Source organism: Bos indicus x Bos taurus, chromosome 24 (assembly GCF_003369695.1).
Source record: "Bos indicus x Bos taurus breed Angus x Brahman F1 hybrid chromosome 24, Bos_hybrid_MaternalHap_v2.0, whole genome shotgun sequence".
Lineage (NCBI taxonomy): Eukaryota > Metazoa > Chordata > Mammalia > Artiodactyla > Bovidae > Bos > Bos indicus x Bos taurus.
The window spans coordinates 43,689,018-43,710,623 of NC_040099.1; the positions used below are offsets into that span (position 1 = coordinate 43,689,018).

At 47.6% G+C, this 21,606-nt stretch overlaps 1 protein-coding gene across 1 annotated transcript; it reads left to right on the forward strand.

Moving 5' to 3' along the window:
* The first annotated feature begins 12,834 nt into the window (after positions 1-12,834).
* Positions 12,835-15,970, forward strand: MC5R (melanocortin 5 receptor). Its single transcript, XM_027525968.1, has one exon. The coding sequence runs from the start codon at positions 13,970-13,972 to the stop codon at positions 14,945-14,947; it is 978 nt and encodes a 325-aa protein (XP_027381769.1). The 5' UTR covers positions 12,835-13,969; the 3' UTR covers positions 14,948-15,970.
* Positions 15,971-21,606: the final 5,636 nt, after the last annotated feature.

The window sequence follows — 21,606 nt, forward strand, 5'->3', positions numbered from 1 at the left end:
CATTATTCCTGATTCTTTGAAGGTAGTTGATACAGTGGCTGCTACACACATTTATTTAGTGATAGACTTATTTCAGCAGATATACACGGGACTGGAGTTGGTTAACAGCCAGCTCTTCACCTCACATCCTTCTCTGTTCCTTTAGCCTGGGCATGTATGCCTACTTCTCAGTTCAGTTCAGTCGCTCAGTCGTGTCCGACTCTTTGCGATCCCGTGAATCGCAGCACGCCAGGCCTCCCTGTCCATCACCAACTCCCGGAGTTCACTCAGACTCACGTCCATCAAGTCAGTGATGCCATCCAGCCATCTCATCCTCTGTTGTCCCCTTCTCCTCTTGCCCCCAATCCCTCCAGCATCAGAGTCTTTTCCAATGAGTCAACTCTTCACATGAGGTGGCCAGAGTACTGGAGTTTCAGCTTTAGCATCATTCCTTCCAAAGAAATCCCAGGACTGATCTTCAGAATGGACTGGTTGGATCTCCTTGCAGTCCAAGGGACTCTCAAGAGTCTTCTCCAACACCACAGTTCAAAAGCATCAATTCTTCGGCGCTCAGCTTTCTGCACAGTCCAACCCTCACATCCATACGTGACCACTGGAAAAACTATAGCCTTGACTAGACGGACCTTTGTTGGCAAAGTAATGTCTCTGCTTTTGAATATGCTATCTAGGTTGGTCATAACTTTCCTTCCAAGACGTAAGTGTCTCTTAATTTCATGGCTGCACTCACCATCTGCAGTGATTTTGGAGCCCTCCAAAATAAAGTCTGCCACTATTTCCACTGTTACCCCATCTATTTCTCATGAAGTGATGGGACCAGATGCCATGATCTTCGTTTTATGAATGTTGAGCTTTAAGCCAACTTTTTCACTCTCCTCTTTCACTTTCATCAAGAGGCTTTTGAGTTCCTCTTCACTTTCTGCCATAAGGGTGGTGTCATCTGCATATCTGAGATTATTGATACCTCTTCTGGCAATCTTGATTCCAGCTTGTGCTTCTTCCAGCCCAGCGTTTCTCATGATGTACTCTGCCTATATGTTAAATAAGCAGGGTGACAATATACAGCCTTGACGTACTCCTTTTCCTATTTGGAACCAGTCTGTTGTTCCATGTCCAGTTCTAACTGTTGCTTCCTGACCTGCATTTAGGTTTCTGCATTTAGGTATTTAGGAATACCAATCTCTCAGAATTTTCCACAGTTTATTGTGATCCACACAGTCAAAAGTCTTTGGCATAGTCAATAAAGCAGAAATAGATGTTTTTCTGGAACTCTCTTGCTTTTTCCATGATCCAGCGGATGTTGGCAATTTGATCTCTGGTTCCTCTGCCTTTCTAAATCCAGCTTGAATTCTGGAAGTTCACGGTTCACATATTGCTGAAGCCTGGCTTGGAGAATTTTGAGCATTACTAGTGTGTGAGATGAGTGCAATTGTGCGGTAGTTTGAGCATTCTTTGGCATTGCCTTTCTTTGGGATTGGAATGAAAACTGACCTTTTGCAGTCCTGTGGCCACAGCTGAGTTTTCCAGATTTGCTAGCATATTGAGTGCAGCACATTCACAGCATCATCTTTCAGGATTTGAAATAGCTCAACTGGAATTCCACCTCCACTAGCTTTGTTCGTAGTGATGCTTTCTAAGGCCCACTTGACTTCACATTCCAGGATGTCTTGCTCTAGGTGAGTGATCATACCATCGTGATTATCTTGGTTGTGAAGATCTTTTTTGTACAGTTCTTCTGTGTATTCTTGCCACCTCTTCTTAATATCTTCTGCTTCTGTTAGGTCCATACCATTTCTGTCCCTTATTGTGCCCATCTTTGCATGAAATGTTCCCTTGGTATCTCTAATTTTGTTGAAGAGATCTCTAGTCTCTCCCATTCTGTTGTTTTCCTCTATTTCTTTGCATTGATTGCTGAGGAAGGCTTTCTTATCTCTTCTTGATATTCTTTGAAACTGTGCATTCAGATACTTTTATCTTTCCTTTTCTCCTTTGTTTTTTGCTTCTCACTGCACTACTAAACAGGTATGGGGCACTCAGCAATACTCTCCCAGGCTGGCCTGGCAAGCCACAAATGGAAAACATGCATACAGTCAGCACCTATATCAAACAATGTTCCCAGCACCGTGGAAGTTCCTTTCTCCCTTTTAGTTGCTGCCTCCCATGGGTAACCACTGTCTGGACTTCCAAGAGCATGGGACAGTTTTGTCTGTTTGGGGACATTTTATGAATAGAATCAAACAATATATTTTCCTTTGTATTGGCTTATTTGCTCAACACTATGTAGATTTCTGTTGCATGTATTTGTACATGGTTGGTTTTCATGACTGCATAGTATTCCGTCACATGAATAAACCACATGTTATTTATCTAATGGATGTTTGGTTCATTCCCAGTTTGGAAATACTATTAACTCATTATTGACTGGGGGATTTTTGCAGAAACTAATAATGCCTGTGGCTGGCCAAAAATTAATTCTGTTATTTGACTAACACTTTATGGGTTGTTACATTCAATATTTAAGCCTGACATACCTGTAAAGCCTTCTCCAGTATGGTGAGTTGTTTTTTTTTTTTTTTTCCCCCACTTTCTGTATCAGAGTCAATCACTAAAGTTTTTTGTCTTTTTGTTGGTATAATGATCACATCATGTAAGTCAGAACTATATTCTGAAGAACTGTTATCTTCTGAGACACCAGTATATATGTCTCTTGAATAATCAAGCGAAGTATCTGCATAAAATTCACCAAAAAATTCTTCACTGAAAATTTAGCCACATGTCATTTTTGAAAATTTTCCCGGTAATAAACTTGCATTTATAGTACAAGGTTGAAACAAAAAACTGATGGAGCAAAATGTGAATGATAATGACAATCATAAGTTGTATGATGAACCCCTGATCAATTTTGAGCCCTGAAACGTTGCATGGTGATGTTAATTGTATCACTGTCTTAAAAACTTACTGATAAGTTCTGGGTCAATAACGTTTGGGTAACCAAAGACGTATTAATAAGTCTCTGGTCATTAACGTGTTAATAGTATTGCTTCAGGTGTTCTAGTCTGTGAACTTTGGGGCGTGGGTACTCTTTGCCTCGGAGTGGATGCGGGGTCACTGTGCAGACACTGTGCTCAGCTTTGTTGGACTTGCCCCGCGGGTTTTCTAAGTTCCACTTGTCCCACTTTTTCCCCAACTCTCAGTAGTGTCAGTCTTTTCATTTTTTTCTGGCAGGCACATAGCAGTGTGTCACTGGCTTTAGGTTTCACTTTAATGCTTCTTAATGAGATTGTGTATGGATTCATTACATATTCTAATGTATTGTCTGTAGATCATAAGATAAAGTCAAGCATGTATCTGCTGATACTTTCTTAAGTTGACCTGTATTTATACTTAAAAATGTCTGTTTTAATAAGCTTCCCTGGTGGCTCAGATGGTGAAGAATCTGCCTGCAATACAGGAGACCCGTGTTTGATCCCTGGGTTGGGAAGATCCTCTGGTGAAGGAAATGGCAACCCACTTCAATATTCTTGGCTGGAAAACTTTATGGACAGAGGAGCTTGGCAAGCTACAGTCCATGGAGTCACAAAGAATTGGACACAACTGAGCGACTATCATGCAAACCGCACACTCAATGAGACTGGGCACTTTTCATATGCTTGTTGGCCTTTGTCCTCTTGTGAAATGTCTGTTCAAGTTTTGCCCATTTTTCTATTGGGTGGACTGTCTTTTTTGTATATTCTGGATACAAGTCATTTGTTGAATGTATTGTGAGAATATATTTGGCAAAAAGCTCTTCTTTTTTGTTTTTGAATTGTGATATATGCCTTTATATTGAACACCACTTTCAGAGCTCATGTAGTATTTCATTTTATTCATCCATTTCATAATTGTTCATTTTTTAAGTCTGTTTTATGTATATTCATTCACTATCCAGGTTACAGGCAAGGGGCTGGAGATGCAGCACAGATTAAGGTAGACATCACTGCTTGCATGGAGTGTACACTCAGGCCAGCTTCACAGTCCCCATGACATTCCTTGATCTCACCTGTGGATGCTGCTTCCACTTCTGCTGGTGCCTCCCCCTGACCAAAGTAACCAGCAGTCCAAGTGCACAAGAGCCCATCAATGTGATTCGCACTTGTCCACCTCCTGATACAGCAGCTGGCAGGGGCTGAATGGATCTGCCCGTGTTGGAGGGTCTCATGTAGGGGTGTGAATCATCAATGGCTCAACACGGGGACAGTGCCACTGGCAGAAGCAGTCCTGGGAGATACCCCTTGGAAAGTGAGCCCTGGAGGTCGCCATTAACCCCACCACAGAGCCTGTATATTCCAAGTGAAAAGCTCTGAGTTTTAATATACAATTTACTGATATTCTTTATAGTTGGCATTTTTTGTTTAAGAAATCTTTGTCTACTCCAAGATCGTGAGGGTGTCCTGTGTTTTCATCTAGTCTTTTTTGTTTTACCTTTCACTTTTAAATCAGAAATCTTACTGAGTTGATTTTTGCTAATAGTGTAAATTAGGATTTAGGGTATAAATTTTCTCTCAGATTTCTGGCTGACCCGGCATCATTGATTGAGAAAAACCATCCTTATGACACCAGTTTTCCACCTTTGTTATGTAATAGGTGATCATATATGTGTGAGTTTGTTTTTGGACTCTTCTGTTTCACTCATCAGTTTATATCTTTATAATGGTCTTAATAACAGGATAGGAGTTTCCTGGTGGCACAGTGGATAAGAATCTGCCTGCTGATGCAGGGTACACGGGCCAGGAAGATTCCACATGCCACCGAGCAACTTAGCCCATGAGCCACAGCTTCTGAGCTCATGAGCTGCAACTAAGCATGGGCGCCACATTTCCAGGCTGACCCTGGTGCTCAGAGGAGTTGGCTAGCCCCTGAGTTGCCTCAAGGGCACCTCCCCTAGCATGCTTGTATTAAGTCACTTCAGTTGTAACCAACTTTTAGTGACCCCATGAACTGTACCCAGCCCACTCCTCTGTCCATGGGATTCTCCAGGCATGAATACTGGAGTGGGTTGCCATTTTCTTCTCCAGGGGATCTTCCTGACCCAGGGACCAAACCCAGATCTGCATTGTAGGCAGATTCTTTACCATCTGAGCTACCAGGAAAGCCCTAACCCTAACCCCTTGTCTCCCCAGCCTCCAGCCCAGACTCCTGCAGCCTCCACCCTGCAATGGTGCCTCCTGTGGGGCCCAGGGTCTGCAGTGTGCAACACAGAAGAATCCCACTGGGCCTGATTCACACTCCCAGGGGACGTGGTGGGGCTTCCTCAGCCCTGGGCCCCTCCTACAACCCAGCACCAGGCTGTGGGCAGGACTCCCATTTGCCGAGAAAGGGCAGATCTTGAAATAGAGGATAAGACATAGATGTCTGTACTTTTATAGATCACCCATGAGACGGATACTCTACTCCGAGGATGCAGAGATTTTAATGTGAGGCGACGTTTGCTAAATATTACGCTTTTCTTCTTTCTTCCACTTCATCTCTATTTTCTGAAAATAGAAATTCATGTCAAGATGCTTCCTTGTTTAATTGTTTATCTCAAGGTCATTTACTCCACTAAAGGCTCAGTCACTTCATTTCAGTGGAGAAGGGCTGTCATTTTAAATCCCATTCACATGAATTAGAAGCTATTCATACACAGAGGTCGCTGCTGCTGTTTCTTAGAAACACAAAATTCTTTGAAAACAAACTGTTCAGAATAGCATAAAACATTTGAAGGAGAAAAGGAAGATCTCAATTCATCCCATTTACCTTTTCTTTATTAGAACCGAGTTTCTTCCATAAGTAGTTTTGGAGTTAGACTTCGAGAACTCTAGTGCCACCACCTCCTAATTGTGTGACCTTGGCCTATGAGTGGATAATACTGAACCTCAGCTTCCACACCTGTAAAATGGGGTAACACCTGTCTTATAGATATTACACATAAGGACACACACATTGTGTGCCTGGCAAATAACATGCATTCAATGCAGTTATCCCCAAATTTGACTGAGCCTAAGGCTAGAAGCTGGAGAAGGCAATGGCACCCCACTCCAGTACTCTTGTCTGGAAAATCCCATGGATGGAGGAGCCTGGAAGGCTGCAGTCCATGGGGTCCCTGAGGGTCGGACACGACCGAGCGACTTCACTTTCACTTTTCACTTTCATACATTGGAGAAGGAAGTGGCAACCCACTCCAGTATTCTTGCCTATAGAATCCCAGGGACGGGGGAGCCTGGTGGGCTCCCGTCTCTGGGGTCACACAGAGTCGGACACGACTGAAGCGACTTAGCAGCAGCAGCAGCAAAGCTAGAAGCTAATTAAAACCACAAAATCCTCCCAGAAGTTCTAATTGAGGTGCCTGCAACCTGTCCATAAGAAGCTCCACAGTAAATCTGATGCTGATGGTTCATAGACCGCTCTTTAGAAATGCTGTTGTAGATCCTAAGTTCCTTGAATGATAAGTCTTCAACTCCTCCACTTGATTAGACTCCCTACCCTGTGACCTCATCATATCCTATTTCTAAGGACTGTTTGTTTATATATAAAATTTTTTCATTTCCCTCCCTACATCCTAAACTAAATTTTTTCAGGTTTAGAAAGGGGATAAGGAAGAAATGTCAGCATAGTGTCTTCAGCATCCAGATTATAAACAGGAGAATTTTTTGTTATTTGGCAGCTGATGTCAGACCTCATTTTCTGAAATGACTTTTCTGAGAAGGAACTTACACAATGGCAGAGATTACTATGAAACACTTAAAGAATGCATTTCTTAGTGATTGAGCAGGATTCTGAAGTACTCACGGCCTAGAGGGGAGACCTGCACCAGGCAGTTCACAGTCAACCAGGAAGGTGTCAGACAGATGTCACACAGGTCAGAGGGCACAGCACCTGGTCCCAGAGGTTCCCAGCAAGAGGTGCTGGCCTGGATCTAAAAGGATGGATAGGAGTTCAGTGGCCACAGGAGGAGAGAAGGGAGGAATTTGGGGTAGCTGCTGCTTAGTCACTTCAGTAATGTCTGACTGTGTGACCCTATGGACTGTAGCCTACCAGGCTCCTCTGTCAATGGAATTCTCCAGGAACAGTACTGGAGTGGGTTGCCATGCCCTCCTACTTCAATACTATGCCTGGATCTAAACGAATGAATAAGAGTTCAGTGGCCACAGGAGGAGAACAAGAAGGAATGTGGGGTAGAGGGAACCCCAAATTTCGTTTTATGAAACAGCAGTCCTATTGTGAAGCCTGAAGTAGCAGGCAGTGAAGAAGCCCTTCCTGAACAAAGCTGGTGAGGCAACTACATGAACAGGAAGGCAAGACTGAAAACCTGCAGATAGCTCCTCCTAGAGCTTGTGGCTAATGTCCCAACAATCATCCAAGTGCCAGGCCGAGAATCTTGGAGAGATGTAACTAACGCCCTCTGACAGGAACACAGTGAGTTCAACCTGCTTATTAGGCTTTATACACTAATAGAAGGAAAGGACTGTCTACTTGAGATTTCTGCTAAGATTCTTAGCTTTATACTGAATCAAAGGATGATTACTGAGTCCTTTTCAAAGGAAAAGTGCATAGGATTTGAAAAATAAGCTTCCCAAGAACTAACAGAACCTTGACTCACGCACTGAATGTGAGAACCCACAGACCCTGTCCTGGCAGCCCAAACAAACTTGACAAATAAAATTACCGCCGCCCCCTCCCCCCCCGCCCAGCCCCACGTTGAATCCCTGAACCCCAAGCTGTCCGTTTCTTGCCTGTGGACACACAGGGGTGGGTGTGGCATTTTAAGTGTCTGGGCTCTGTAAGCTGTTGGCTCAGGGCTGCCTTGGTTTTGAGGCTTGATATTCAGGGGAGCATGGTCTGAGCATGAATTAACTAGATCGCAGGATCCTGGGTGATAAATTCCACCCAGGGATCTAAACGTCTCACCATGATTCACTGCTGTCGACTCAGCTCTCTCCCCTCCTGATCCTGTTTCACTCCTCACTGCGGCTGCTTCCATCTGCTGCTTGAAACCCTGTAGGCCTTCCTTCTGCTCTTAGAACGAGGCCCAAACCTTCCAGCCAACCACAGGACATGTCGTGACTGGCCCTCCCTCCCCCATGCTGGCCCTGGGGCTGGGAATCACCCCTCAAGTAGCAGCTAGCACCCCAACCAAGGGCCCCCCTCTGGCCCCATGGCTGGGCCCTGCCCCCTGCCCTCAGTGCCTTCCTCCGCCCCTTGGCTTCATGTTCTCCCTGCTGCTCTCCCGTGGCCTCTTCAGTCCTGTCCCACCCGAGTTTCCACCTGCGGCATGTGACTGAGTCACAAGAAGACACCAGACTCTGTATGAAGCACAGATGTGGTGAAAAGCCGGGATTCAGGTCCTGCTTTCATCAATAGCTGTGTCACAGTCTCCTTTGAGCCTCGGTTTTCTTGTATGGAAGACAGTGCTAAAGATTTTGACTTCACATGTTGCTGGAGGATTTGCTGAGATTCTAGACCTGTGGACCAGTCACAGGCATTGTAGGCTCTCAACAAATGTTCATAGGAGATTTGGTGCTTGCTTCCTTAGGAGAAGAAATGGCAACCCACTCCAGTATCCTTGCTTGGAGAATCCCATGGACGGAGGAGCCTGGTAGGCTACGGTCCACGGGGTCGCAAAGAGTTGGACACGACTGAGCTACTTTTTACTTTACTTTTTTACTTACTTTACTAGAACTCCACTGTCTAATGCTCATACCTAGTGTACAGGGCTTGTGTGTATTTATAAACCTGGACTTTGGAGCAAGATCTGGGCTTAACAGCTGGTGGCATCATTTCTCAGCCCAGCAGTGCCAGAAAATCCACTCAGCTTCTCAGAGCCTCCGAGTCCACATCTGCAGAGAAGGTGACACGGAAACTGTTTCCCAGGGCTGCTGGGAGGGTCAGATGAGTTGATACATGAAAATGTTTTACACACCTTGGAGTTAAAAAAAAAATCTGTAACCCAACTTCTGTGAATACATGATGCTCTCTCCTGTGTCTCACCCAGGTAAGCTTTGCCTCTGTGGTTGGACTCACAATGGCGTCTAGGGAGCCTCAGCACAGAGATGGCATGTAGAAGAGTTTGCTGAAAATCAAACCCACAATGAGCTATTCCTTCACACCTGTTAGGATGACTGTCATCAAAAAGACAGGAGATAAATGCTGGCAAGAGTGTGGAGAAAAGGAACCCTTTGTTCACGCTTGGTGGGAATATAAATTGATGTAGCCACTGGGGAAAACAATGGAGATTCCTCAAAATATTAAAAAATAGAGCTACCATACAATCCAGCTTTCAAACTGTGGTGCTGGAGAAGCCTCCTGACAGTCCATTGGACTGCAAGGATATCAAATCAGTCAATCCTAAAGGAAATCAACCCTGAATATTCACTGGAAGGACTGTTGCTGAAGCTGAAGCTCCAATACTTTGGCCACCTGATGCCAAGAGCCAACTCATTGGAAAAGACCCTCATGTTGGGAAAGATTGAAGGCATGAGGAGAAGGGGGCAACAGAGGATGAGATGGTTGGATGGCATCATTAGATGGATGGACAGGAATCTGAGCAAACTTAGAGACAATGAAGAACAGGAAGCCTGACATGCTGCAGTCCATGCAGTCATAAAGAATCAGACACAACTTAGCAATTGAACAACAGCTCCTGGATATTTATCCAAAAGAGATGAAATCAGTGTTACATAGAGACATCTGCACCCCCATGTTCAGTGCAGCATCACCCACAATAGCAAAGACATGGAAACAACCTGTGTTCATTGACAGATAAATGGAGAAAGAAAAATATTCCTCACACAGCGGAATAATATTCAGCCGTAATAATGAGATTTTGCCTTTTGTGACAACATGGATGGACTTGGAGGGTATTATACTAAATAAAATAAGTCAGAGAAAGAAAAATGCTACATGATCTCACTGATAAGGGGGAGCTAATAAAGCCAAAGTCATAGAAGTAGCATCAGTTGGTGGTTTCCAAGAGAAGGGGGTGGGGGAAATAGGGATGCTGATCAGAGTACAAACTTCTAGATGTAAGAAGAATAAGTTCTGGTGACTGTCGTTAACAACACTGTACTGTATACTTGAAAGTTGTTAAGAGAGTAAGATCTTCAGTGTTATCAAAAGGTAATTAAATGACTTGATGGATATGTTAATACTTTACTATGGTCATCATTTTGCAATATCTACATGTATCAAATCATCACCTTGTATGCTTTAGTTTACATAAGTCATGTGACAATAATATTTCAGTAAAGCTGGGGAAGCAGACTGATGCTGTGAGCCATGAACATGGACGCGTGCTGCCCAGACCCCTTCAAGGGAGGCCATGCCACCCAGCTGCAGGGGTGGTCAACAGCCTGTGCCGTGTCATTCCCTCCGTTGTGCCTGCCAGACCTCACACCTCTCCAGGGCTGGGGAAGGCTTCTGGTGACCCCCCCAGGCAGAGCAGAGAGGCTGTCTCACTCACCTCTCAGAGCTCTGAGTAGGGTTGACTGAGCTGTGGGCCCACTCTGTAGCCCAGCTGCCCCACCGCTCCCCTCCCATCCCCCCAGGTTCTGAGCCCAGGTGCTTCCTGATGGACCCTGTGGAGTAAACCCCCCAAGTCAGCATCTGGGAACCAGCTGTGCTGCAGGGCATCCAGCAGGTCCCACCCTTGGGCCTCATGGACTGCCCAAGTGTCTCCCCTGTGCCTTTGAATCGATGGTTGTCGCATTGTCCCTGCTTGGGCAACAAAACAGAAGGACACAGGATGCTTCACAGAGGAGGGGCCCCCCAGTGCAGTTGGTGCTCTCAGGGTGCCCTGTGTGTGGTGTGTATGCTGTTATGAGGGAGGAGCCAGGAGGCAAGAGCTTAGTCTACATTCTCTCAGCCCTGTTGGCATTGATGGGATCTCTCTCCTGCAAGAAAATGATAAATCCCACCTCATTCAAACTGGCTCAGAATAGGAAATAATTGAAATCTGTCCCCAGTTTACTTAACCAAGCCAGGGTAACCTGAATACCGAAACCTGATAAAGACAGAACAAAATAAGAATGCTGCACACCAAATTTAGCAGCACCAAAACAGTAGGAAACCAGTGACCACCGGGGCTGGTGTGGAGTGAGCCCCATGACTACAAGGGCCCCTCTGGTGGCATTTTCGTGCCGTCAATTTGAGCCCCAACTGTGCTCCTTTCCAGCACTGGGACCTTGGGTTTGCTGCTTTGTGAAATGGGGTGATGGGAGGACCCACTTCCTAAAGCTCCTGTTATGATGAAGGTAACTCATGTATATGTGTTATTTGCTCAGTTGTGTCTGACACATTGTGACCCCATGGACTGTAGCCCTCCAGGCTCCTCTGTCCATGGGATTTTCCAGCCAAGAATACTGGAGTGGGTTGTCATTTCCTTCTCCAGGGCATCTTCCCAACCCAGGGATCAAACCCACATCTCCTGTGTCTCCTGCATTGCCGGCAGATTCTTTACCCCCTGAGACATGGGGGAAGCCAATTCATGTACAGCACACACAAAGTCACCAGCACGCAGGCTGGGAGGGCTGCATCTATGGCAGCTGTGCTGTGTCATCTGGATGGTTAATGATCTTTAACAGAAGTCTCCACTTTTACCACTTTACTGGGAAGCCAAAATCTTCTGTAGAGCCCAAGCGATGGAGCATGAGAAACAAGTAAGGGAGGCTTGAATCATCCATTTTCTGTCAATCGTCCCTTTGTGTGTACACGGCTCCACTCTTACCATTCCATCCTGCAACCCTTGGCACAGCCGCAGGACACCAGTGTGTTGGTTCCAACGACTTGGTTGGAAAGGCCGTCTGGTCATATCTCTGACAGCAAAGCAGCCCCGGCTATTTCTACCAGGCCTGGTCCAGCAGGACTGCAGGTTAGTGTTCTAAGTCCCAGAGAAATTGGAGATCCAGAAGTTCTTGCCCAAGTCCAGGATGTTTGGCAAAAGGAAAGTCACTTTTCCCTTTTTACTTGAGTATCAAAGAGGATGAGATGGTTGGATGGCGTCACTAATGCAATGGACATGAACTTGGGCAAACTTCAGGATATGGAGAAGGCAATGGCACCCCACTCCAGTACTCTTGCCTGGGAAATCTCATGGACGGAGGAGCCTGGTAGGCTGCAGTCCATGGGTCTCGAAGAGTCGGACACGACTGAGCGACTTCATTTTCACTTTACACTTTCGTGCACTGGAGAAGGAAATGGCAACCCACTCCAGTGTTCTTGCCTGGAGAATCCCAGGGACGGGGGAGCCTGGTGGGCTGCCGTCTGTGGGGTCGCACAGAGTTGGACACGACTGAAGCGACTTAGCAGCAGCAGCAGTAGCAGCAGGATATGGTGAGGAATAGGGAAGCCTGGTGTGCTGCAGTCCATGGGGTCGTGAAGAGTCAGACACAACTTGGTGACTGAACAACAACAAAATTACATTTGTTGTCTTGGACCTGACCTGTCAGAGTCCTCGAAGGAGGGCTAATCTTGGTCCCACAAGGGGTGGATCAGGCTCACAGCTGAGGGTCGCCACGGTCAGTTCCAGAGAACAGCCATCAGGGGACCAGTGACCGGTGTCCTAGGCTGTCACAGGATCCCATAGTATTTCCATAGTTCAAAGAGGAAGAGACAAGCAGAGTCAAAAAGAACAACCTGCTGGAGAATACATTTGAACACACTTTGGGGGAAGGATTTTCCACAAACAGAAGGTGCAGGTGTCGGCCAGGAGAGGAAGGGCCCTGCTCTGACCACTAGGTGGTACCTCAGGCCGTGACTGGAGAGCAGGGACAGAAGGGGCGGCGGCGGGCAGGAGGCGGTCCTGCGAAGCTGCATAAAGGATGAGCCGCAGGGAGGCTGCAGTGCCTCTGCCACCCAGACCTCATCCTGCGGGGATGGCACTTCCCCCTGGTGCCCAGGCCGAGCCCTGGTCCCGAGTGCAGCCTCACGGCTGCTGTGCAAGAGGAGCCGTGCCAGGGAGACAAGGGAAACGGGTAAATAGCTGCTCTTTCTATTCGCTTCAAGTTGGCTTGAATGGATGCAAACCGTGCCTTACCTGCGTGTGGAGAAGAGCTGGCTGGGGACTCAAACGTCAGTGTGGTGGCCATTATCCCTGAAACCGAACTAGACAAATAACACATAGTGACTCTTGACAATGGAGGTGATGACAGAAATTGTGACTCTCTCCCTAGATATGCTCTGAGTTTGAGGGCAAAGAGAGTTTTGAATATAAATCACGGGAGAGGAATCGGGCAACAGAGGAGGAAAGTATCTTGCTCTAGTTCTTGGTAAATCTAAATGCCTCATTTCTTTGTACTTCGTTTCTGTGGAACTTATACAACTGTCTGTTAATCTGACTCCATGGACTTTCAAACACAGAAGTTAGGGAGATTTTAATTCAGGGCTTCAATTTTAGTGTGTGTGTGAAACCTAAACTTATGAACTGAAGACAGTAACTTTTATTTGTGATTATATTCAAGTTAATTGATCACCTTGGTTACAACCTTAGTGACAACTGTAGGGAAGAATCCTCGGGGCTTAAGATGAACAGGAGTTACCTGTCTGACTCTCTTGAGACCTGCAGGTCCTTCTGGACTCAGAGTCCACTCAGGAAATGTGGGGCAGTCACCGTGTGTGTGGAACCAGGAGACTGGAGAGGTTCTGCAAGTTGTGAGCTGTGGCACTTTTGAGAGTAAGCATGGGCACCAAGATGACAAGAACGAGACTCAAAGTGTCTTGTGCATGCTAAGGTGTCTGATGACTCTGCTAGGAGGGCTGTGGAAGGAGGAGAGAAGGGCAGAGGGGGCCTCACATTAGAGGGACGCTATTCCAGGATCCGGGATCCAGGACGCAGGCACACAGGGCATGTTGCTCATGGTGTGGTTGCTCTCCACATGCATGTACTTCTATAGACTGTTAACCCCTCTGGATCACGAATTAAAACCTGTTTTACAGTGATCTGCTGCTCAGAAGAGGAGCGATGAACTCCTCATTCCACCTGCACTTCTTGGATCTTGGGCTGAACACCACGGATGGCAACCTCTCAGGACTGAGTGTCCAGAATGCATCCTCACTATGTGAGGACATGGGCATTGCGGTGGAGGTGTTCCTGGCCCTGGGCCTCATCAGCCTGCTGGAGAACATCCTAGTCATCGGGGCCATCGTGAGGAACCGGAACCTGCACACCCCCATGTACTTCTTTGTGGGCAGTTTGGCAGTGGCCGACATGTTGGTGAGCTTGTCCAACTCCTGGGAGACCATCACCATCTACCTGCTCACCAACAAGCACCTGGTGATGGCCGATGCCTCCGTGCGGCACCTGGACAACGTGTTCGACTCCATGATCTGCATCTCCGTGGTGGCCTCCATGTGCAGCCTGCTGGCCATCGCTGTGGACCGCTATGTCACCATCTTCTGCGCCCTGCGCTACCAGCGCATCATGACGGGCCGGCGCTCGGGGGCCATCATCGGTGGCATCTGGGCCTTCTGCACCAGCTGCGGCACGGTCTTCATTGTGTACTACGAGTCCACATATGTGGTCATCTGCCTCATCGCCATGTTCCTCACCATGCTGCTCCTCATGGCGTCTCTGTACACCCACATGTTCCTCCTGGCTCGAACCCACATCCGGCGCATCGCCACCCTGCCTGGGCACAGTTCCGTGCGGCAGAGGACTGGCGTGAAGGGCGCCATCACCCTGGCCATGCTGCTGGGCGTCTTCATCGTGTGCTGGGCCCCCTTCTTCCTCCACCTCATCCTGATGATTTCGTGTCCTCAGAACCTCTACTGCTCTTGCTTCATGTCTCACTTCAACATGTACCTCATCCTCATCATGTGTAACTCTGTGATTGACCCTCTGATATACGCCTTCCGCAGCCAAGAGATGCGGAAGACCTTTAAGGAGATTGTTTGTTTTCAGAGCTTCAGAACACCCTGTAGGTTCCCGAGCAGGTACTGAACTAAAAGTCCTTCTCTCTGCAGCTCTTCTCTCCTTCATCGCCCTTATGCCAAGGTGGGTTAGGAACAGTCGGAACTGGAAATTATACCATGCGTTCCCTTCATCTTTTTTCCACCTCAAATCTGTGTCTAAGAGGCAGCTTTTCCCTGATCGGCAGTCGTTGGGTCAAAGGTGCACGTGCCACTTCTCTGCCTTGAGAATGCCCATGACAGTTTCTTACAGCCTGCTTTCCTCCTGCACTTTCTGCCGTTCCCACCCACTTCTGGGGTCCCCGGCACCCTCCATCTTCTGAGTGTGTCCTCAGGGAAGGTGACACTCCATGAGCAAGTCTAAGAATGATGAGCATGGCTTGATCTGGGAGAAAAGCTGTGAACACACTACGGTCCGTGATCACTTTCTGTCCCAGAAGCAGTTCCCTAACTTTTTGTGATGCCCCTGGGAGTTCGGCATGCTTTTTGGGGCAGAGTAGAGCGATTAGATTCTTTCCATTTGAAATTTTCTGTCTAATTGCTGTGGGAATTTTCCATAGCTCTCCTTTCCTGAACTCCTGGTTTCATGGCTTGTGTCCATGATTGTACAGGGATGACATTTCTTTAAGTATATTTCTGTCAATCATGTTTTTGCACTAATCCAGACAGAAAACCTCTTGCCAAACCTCTTGCCACAAACTTTCCCTTACATGGCATGAACATCTTTGTGACTCTTTCTTACTGTCTTATTCTGACTCGGTCCAGAGTTTCCAAATGAGTGTTTTGGGGGCATGCAGGGCCCCGAGGTACCTGCCATGAACACACCCCACAGTCAAGCTATCTTTGACCTTCTCTGACGGGGTCTGTCTTGGAGTCTGAAGCCCTGTCCCTGTACAGTCTGCAGTTTGCAGCCTGACTCCAGAAGTCCAGGTGCCCAGCGCTAGCCCCGCTAAGTCAAATCTTTTCCAGTGCAGAATGGACTAGGAAAGTGGAGTTCAGTCCTAACTCTGCCCCTAATGGGCTGCTGCTGCTGCTGCTAAGTCGCTTCAGTTGTGTCTGACTCTGTGCGACCCCATGGACGGCAGCCCACCAGGCTCCTCTGTCCATGGGATTCTCCAGGCAAGAACACTGGAGTGGGTTGTCATTTCCTCCTCCAATGCATGAAAGTGAAAAGTGAAAGTGAAGTTGCTCAGTGTGTCCAACTCTTCACGACCCCATGGACTGCAGCCTACCAGGCTCCTCCGTCCATGGGATTTTCCAGGCAAGAGTACTGGAGTGGGGTGCCATTAATGGGCAGTGTCACCTTAATCATCTCATTTCAGGTCGCATCTGTGCTGACCCCACAGGGCAGGCATGAAAAAGCGTGAGAACACTTGAAACTCGGAAAGCACCCTGCTGCTGCTAAGTCACTTCAGTCGTGTCCGACTCTGTGCGACCCCATAGACAGCAGCCCACTAGGCTCCTCCGTCCCTGGGATTCTCCAGGCAAGAATACTGGAGTGGGTTGCTATTTCCTTCTCCAGGAAAGCACCCTAGAGATTGTCTATTTATTTTAAAGGAAGGTTGCAGATGGGTGGTGCTAGGAGAGGATGCAGAGGGCTGTCAAAGCAGTGGTCTGGAAGCCAGGAGGCCTGCCTGGCCACGGAGCAGATGTGGGCCTTGGGCATGGCTCTAACCTCTGTGTCCCAGGGCTCTCATCTGAATGGCTTGGTTCTTATGGCTCTGAATTCCATTCTCTTGTCTTTGATGTTAATAGCTTCTCTTTTGTTGTGGATATTCACGTCTAGACTACCCCCAGTGAAGGAATATATGTAAACAAGCAGTGGCCCACTAGGGTCACAGAGTGGTGAGTGTGAGGGTCTCTTGACCAGGAGACCTCCCTGGGCGCCATGCACAAGCACAACCTATAGACATGACCCCCACTCAGCAGCTCAGAGTCCTGGTACCAGCTCAAGTAGGAAAGTGCATAAAACCTATGAATCTTCTAGAAAGGGCAAATTAGCAGGCTGTTGACAGTTGATGTTTGAGGAGGCAACTAACCCTTCAAATGCGTCCTGTCCTTTTAGCTGACATTCCCATGTATACCCAGGGGCATGAGTGAGCTCCATATGACTTGCTGGGAACCACGGGTCTGAGTTATGTGGGTCACATCAGGATCCCCGGCTCCAGGAACACGGGCTTCTCGCTGCCCACCTTGCCTCGGGGGCCCTGTTGCCACAGCGGTTTCGGTGCTCGGCTGTTGTGTCGTTGTTGCTAACCAAATGTGTACTTAGCCTGCTGCCCTCCAGCACTCTCAGAGTGCTAACTGAGGTCACCACGGCCACGATCCCATAGGCAGATCACACTTTAGCCCTCGTGGTTTGCCCTGTGGCTCTGCTGAGGACTCACTCTCATCAGGCTGACTCGCTGCTCTGGGTGGATACTGGCTGCAGACAAGGTCTGACCTTCTCTACAAAGGTCCTTGAGGGAATGCTCAAAGGTCTTGTAATCTCGATATAGTAGTACAGAAATAGCCAAGTGTTCTGACGAGTCTTCACTTGGAAGAAGTATCGGGAATGCAGAGACTCAGTAAATATCTAAATGAGCCTGGAATCCCAGCCCACAGCCCCCAGACCAAAAAAAATCCACAGAACTGTTGTACACTATTGTATATTAACTACTTCTGCTTTTGTAGCAACTTTATTTGATGTAAAAACATGTGTTCAAAAAAAGGTTAATAAAACGGAAAGACCAGACCACCCGTTTTAACTGGCCATTCTGACCTCTGATAATCAGAGGGTCTTGGGTCTTCTATTTGTCAGCAGCTGCTGCAAAATGAGGAGGGACGTTCACTGGTGAGGTGTGATGGTGTTTTCTTGACGGTATTTATCGCCTATAGGATGGTCATTTATCAGTTCAAAATTGTTTAACTCCTGGTAATAAAATTGTACGTGTGACATTATATCCTGTCCAGAATTCTGTCTTTCAGGAAGTATTTTGGTGTTGTTATCTGTTCTCAGTAGGGAGGTAGAGACAGTGCCATTCAGGGATCTCTGCCATTACAGTTTGGGGGCCATGAATTATTTCAAGACTTGTAGAAGCATTGTCCAAAGTCCAAGGTGCTACCTACAACTAAACATGAATTCAGGAGGCACGGATTGTGTGTGCTGTGGAACGAGGGCTGTGGCTGAGTTCTCACAGGTGGGTGGCAGGTGTATGTGGAGATTTCCAGGGAGGGAATAACTCTAAAATGGTAGGTAGTCTCTACATTGGGCCCAGATGTGGCTCCTCTTGATCTGGAGACCAATAAATTGAAAGGTCACCTTATCCGATATTTTTCCTAGTGTAACGATGGTGGGAGAGGGGCCACACAGACATGAACCCCTCCCAGGAGCAGTGAGTAGGAGACTCGGCCTCACCCGCCCAGGGCTCAGTGGCAGCCTGTGGCCAGTGCAGCCCCATTGTTCAGGGCCCACCTTGGCCTGTTTATTTCCCAGGCTTGCTGTACATCTCTCCTTTTTGCCCCCAAGACTTGTTCTTGCTCTCATCTTAAATATGTATGCTTGAGTCTATCCAACTCAGAGGGAGTCATGTTTTTAGTTTCTTTTTCCTGAGCCATTTTGCCCTGCTGAAATACTTACTGGATCTTTCTGATAAACTCTGAGGACTTTATGCTGACAGCTTCCTTGGAGCCACTCAGAGGATTTGTGATGGTGGTGAAAGCCACCCCCTTGATTTAATCCTGTGCCATATCTGAGATTTAATTGATCTACTTATTCAACTTGCTTACTTTTACTTATTGAATCCAAAAAGCTGTATCTCCCCACTCTCAAGCCCCTGACTTCGGATTCTCCTGAAAAAAATTTTTTTAAAGATGGTTTTAGATGCATCATTGATGAATCATATTTGTTTATTTATACACGTGTGGTAAATACACATGACATAAAACCTATCATCTTAACTCTTTTCAGGCCAGCAGCTACAGGGTGTTAGGCGCATTCTCATTGTTGTGCTCTCATCTTGAGTCCCTTTCACTCCTGCCTGTATTCAGGTCACTGTCTCCATAGCTCATCTCCTTGGAGGATCTCATCAAATACAGCCAACTGTAGCCAGTGCACATGACCCCTATTCCCACCTGTCCTTGTATGACTGTGTAGATTATCCAAGGGCCACGCTCTCTGCCCCCACATAACAGGCACTGTCCTCCATGCTCTCTGAACACCCATTTTTGGTTTTGATTCAGCCACTTTGAAGTAACAATTTCCATACTTATCTGGTGGGTCTGGGGCAGGAACTGAGATTTCACCTTTTGAATAACCTCTTAGATGCTGTTGGTCAAAGACTCCCACTTAGAGAACCAAGGTTATTCTGTAGAAGAAACAACTCCCAAGTCTCAGCATCTTAACAAAGGTTTAGTTTTCATCATGTTATGTATTGAGCACACATTAGCAAGGAGTCTCCTAGTTACTTGGGACATAGGACGATAGAAGCCCCATCCTGACACACAGATGTGAGTTCCTATTTCTGCTCACATGTTCACCATCTGTGACCCAACATCAAAGTGAGCTGGAGAAATCAACCCTACTATGGCACTGGAAGGGGTGAGCTGAACGGGGGTAAGCAGTACCTCTCACAAGGCCAGGAGTGTGGCTGGTCAGTGTCTTGCCCTCGAGAAGCTGGCAGGCCAAGAACCACTCTAACAGGCCCTTGCAAGGGCAAGTGCACTCCGTGTAACTACAAATGAACTTGTGTAGCACAAAATTATACTGTGATGTATAACAGGAAATATGTATCTGTTTTTTTTTTTTTTGTCACCATTACTGGCACAGGGCTCTTGGAACCCTCGGAATTTACTAAGCCTTGAGTCTTTTGTTATGTTGATGAGGGGTGTGCTGCGATTCATGGGGTCGCAAAGAGTGGGACACGACTGAGCGACTGAAATGAACTGAACTGAAGGAGCTGGAATCATCTAAGAGGAATCAGTCACAGGTCAAAGGTTAGGACTTTCAGTCCCACCCCCTCTCCCACCATCAGGGAGGGGAAAGCAGCTGGAGATGGAGTTCAGCTGCCGAGGGCCACGGTTTAAATCAATCACTCCTGTGTCGGGAAGCCTCCATCACCCCCTAATGGACAGGGTTCTGAGAGCCTCTGGGATGCAGAACACCTGGAGACCTGGCGGCACCTGGAGGGCGTGGGAGCTCCACACCCCTCCCACACACCTTGCCCTCCTTGTCTCTTTGAGCTGCTGCCCTTGAGTCATAAGGGCACACTCTAGTAAGTAAAATGTGTCTGAGTTCTGTGTGACTTTCTAGAAAGGACAGCTGGAGTTCCCGCTGGTGTGTGACATGGGAGGGGCGCCGTCTCGGCTCAGAGGCTGCCCCCAGGCCCGTTGTGTCAGAAGTGGGCTGGTGCGCAGGACCCATAGGGTGCTGTGTGGAAACACATCTGTCTGTGGGGCCGGGCTGTGCATTCCCCTCAGCAGGACTGACTCCCACAGGTGGGTGTGGGGCCCTTGGGCACGCAAGGGCCACGGCTGGAAGAGCCCCTGAGGGTTAGCGTCCTTTCACCTTCTGTTGTGTAAAAATTGAGGGAGGGAACACGAGAGCTAGTAAAGTCAGGGGAGGTGATCTGTGCGCAGGCATGTTCCATAAGGCCTTGCAGGATGGGGCGGGTCTGCACCGCTGTGGAGAAGAGGGGCCAAGGGATGGGGAGCTACTTGGGTTTATGGTGAAACAGCCTGACTAGATCTAGCCGAAGAGCTTCCCTGGTGGCTCAGGTGGTAAAGAGTCTGCCTGCAATGCGGGACACCCGGGTTTGGGAAGATCCCATGGAGAAGGAAATGGCAACCCACTCCAGTATTCTTGCCTGGGAAATCCTATGGGCAGAGGAGCCTGGCGGCTTACAATCCATGATCGAAAAGAGTCGGACACAACTGAGTGACTAACAAGAAGAAAAAAGAGCTGAGGGAATAAATTGGGATAGAAGAGGAAAGCCACTCAAGTGTGCTGGAAGTTATACAGGGGGGATTATGTGGGCCTTGAGGGCCAAGAAGTATCTATTTTACACTGTTTTATACTTGTCTCCCTAGGGAGACACTGAAAGTTTTTCTTTATCTTCTCTCTTTAAAAATACAGGGCTTGTCAATGAGTTTGAGGGCAAATTCAAGTGACTGCCAGGGGCAGTGGGGAGGGGAGGAGGCTGTCACAGTTGGGTGGGTGCGGCCCGAGGGCCTGGACTAGGTGTGAGCAGGAAGTCAGGCTGAAGGAGGGGTCTCTCTGATACCCAACTAACTACCAAGCTTTACATAGAGGGACTTGAATTCCAGTTTGCCATTATTGTTCCTATTACCTACCATAGGTTCCTTGAGATTTTGGCAAGGTTTATGGCCTCTGGGTTTCCCTGGTGGCTCAGACAGTAAAGAATCTGCCTGCAGTGTAGATCTGAGTTTGATCCCTAGGTTGGGAAGATCTCCTGGAGAAGGGAACAGCTACCCACTCCAGTGTTCCGGCCTGGAGAATTCCATGGACTGTATAGCCCATGGGGTTACAAAGAGTTGGAGACGACTGAGCGACTTTCACTTTCTGGCCTCTGATTGGGAGCGACTCTTAACTGTCCTTTCCCAGAGACCTTTCAGATTCCAACATCCTGCATCTGTCCCATCCCTTCTTATTCACCCTCCCCTCCTTTTTTCCTTGAATCACTGGGCTCACTT

Excerpts from the sequence above, each read along its gene's own strand:
- MC5R (XM_027525968.1), top strand. The coding sequence starts at position 13,970 with ATGAACTCCTCATTCCACCTGCACTTCTTGGATCTTGGGCTGAACACC.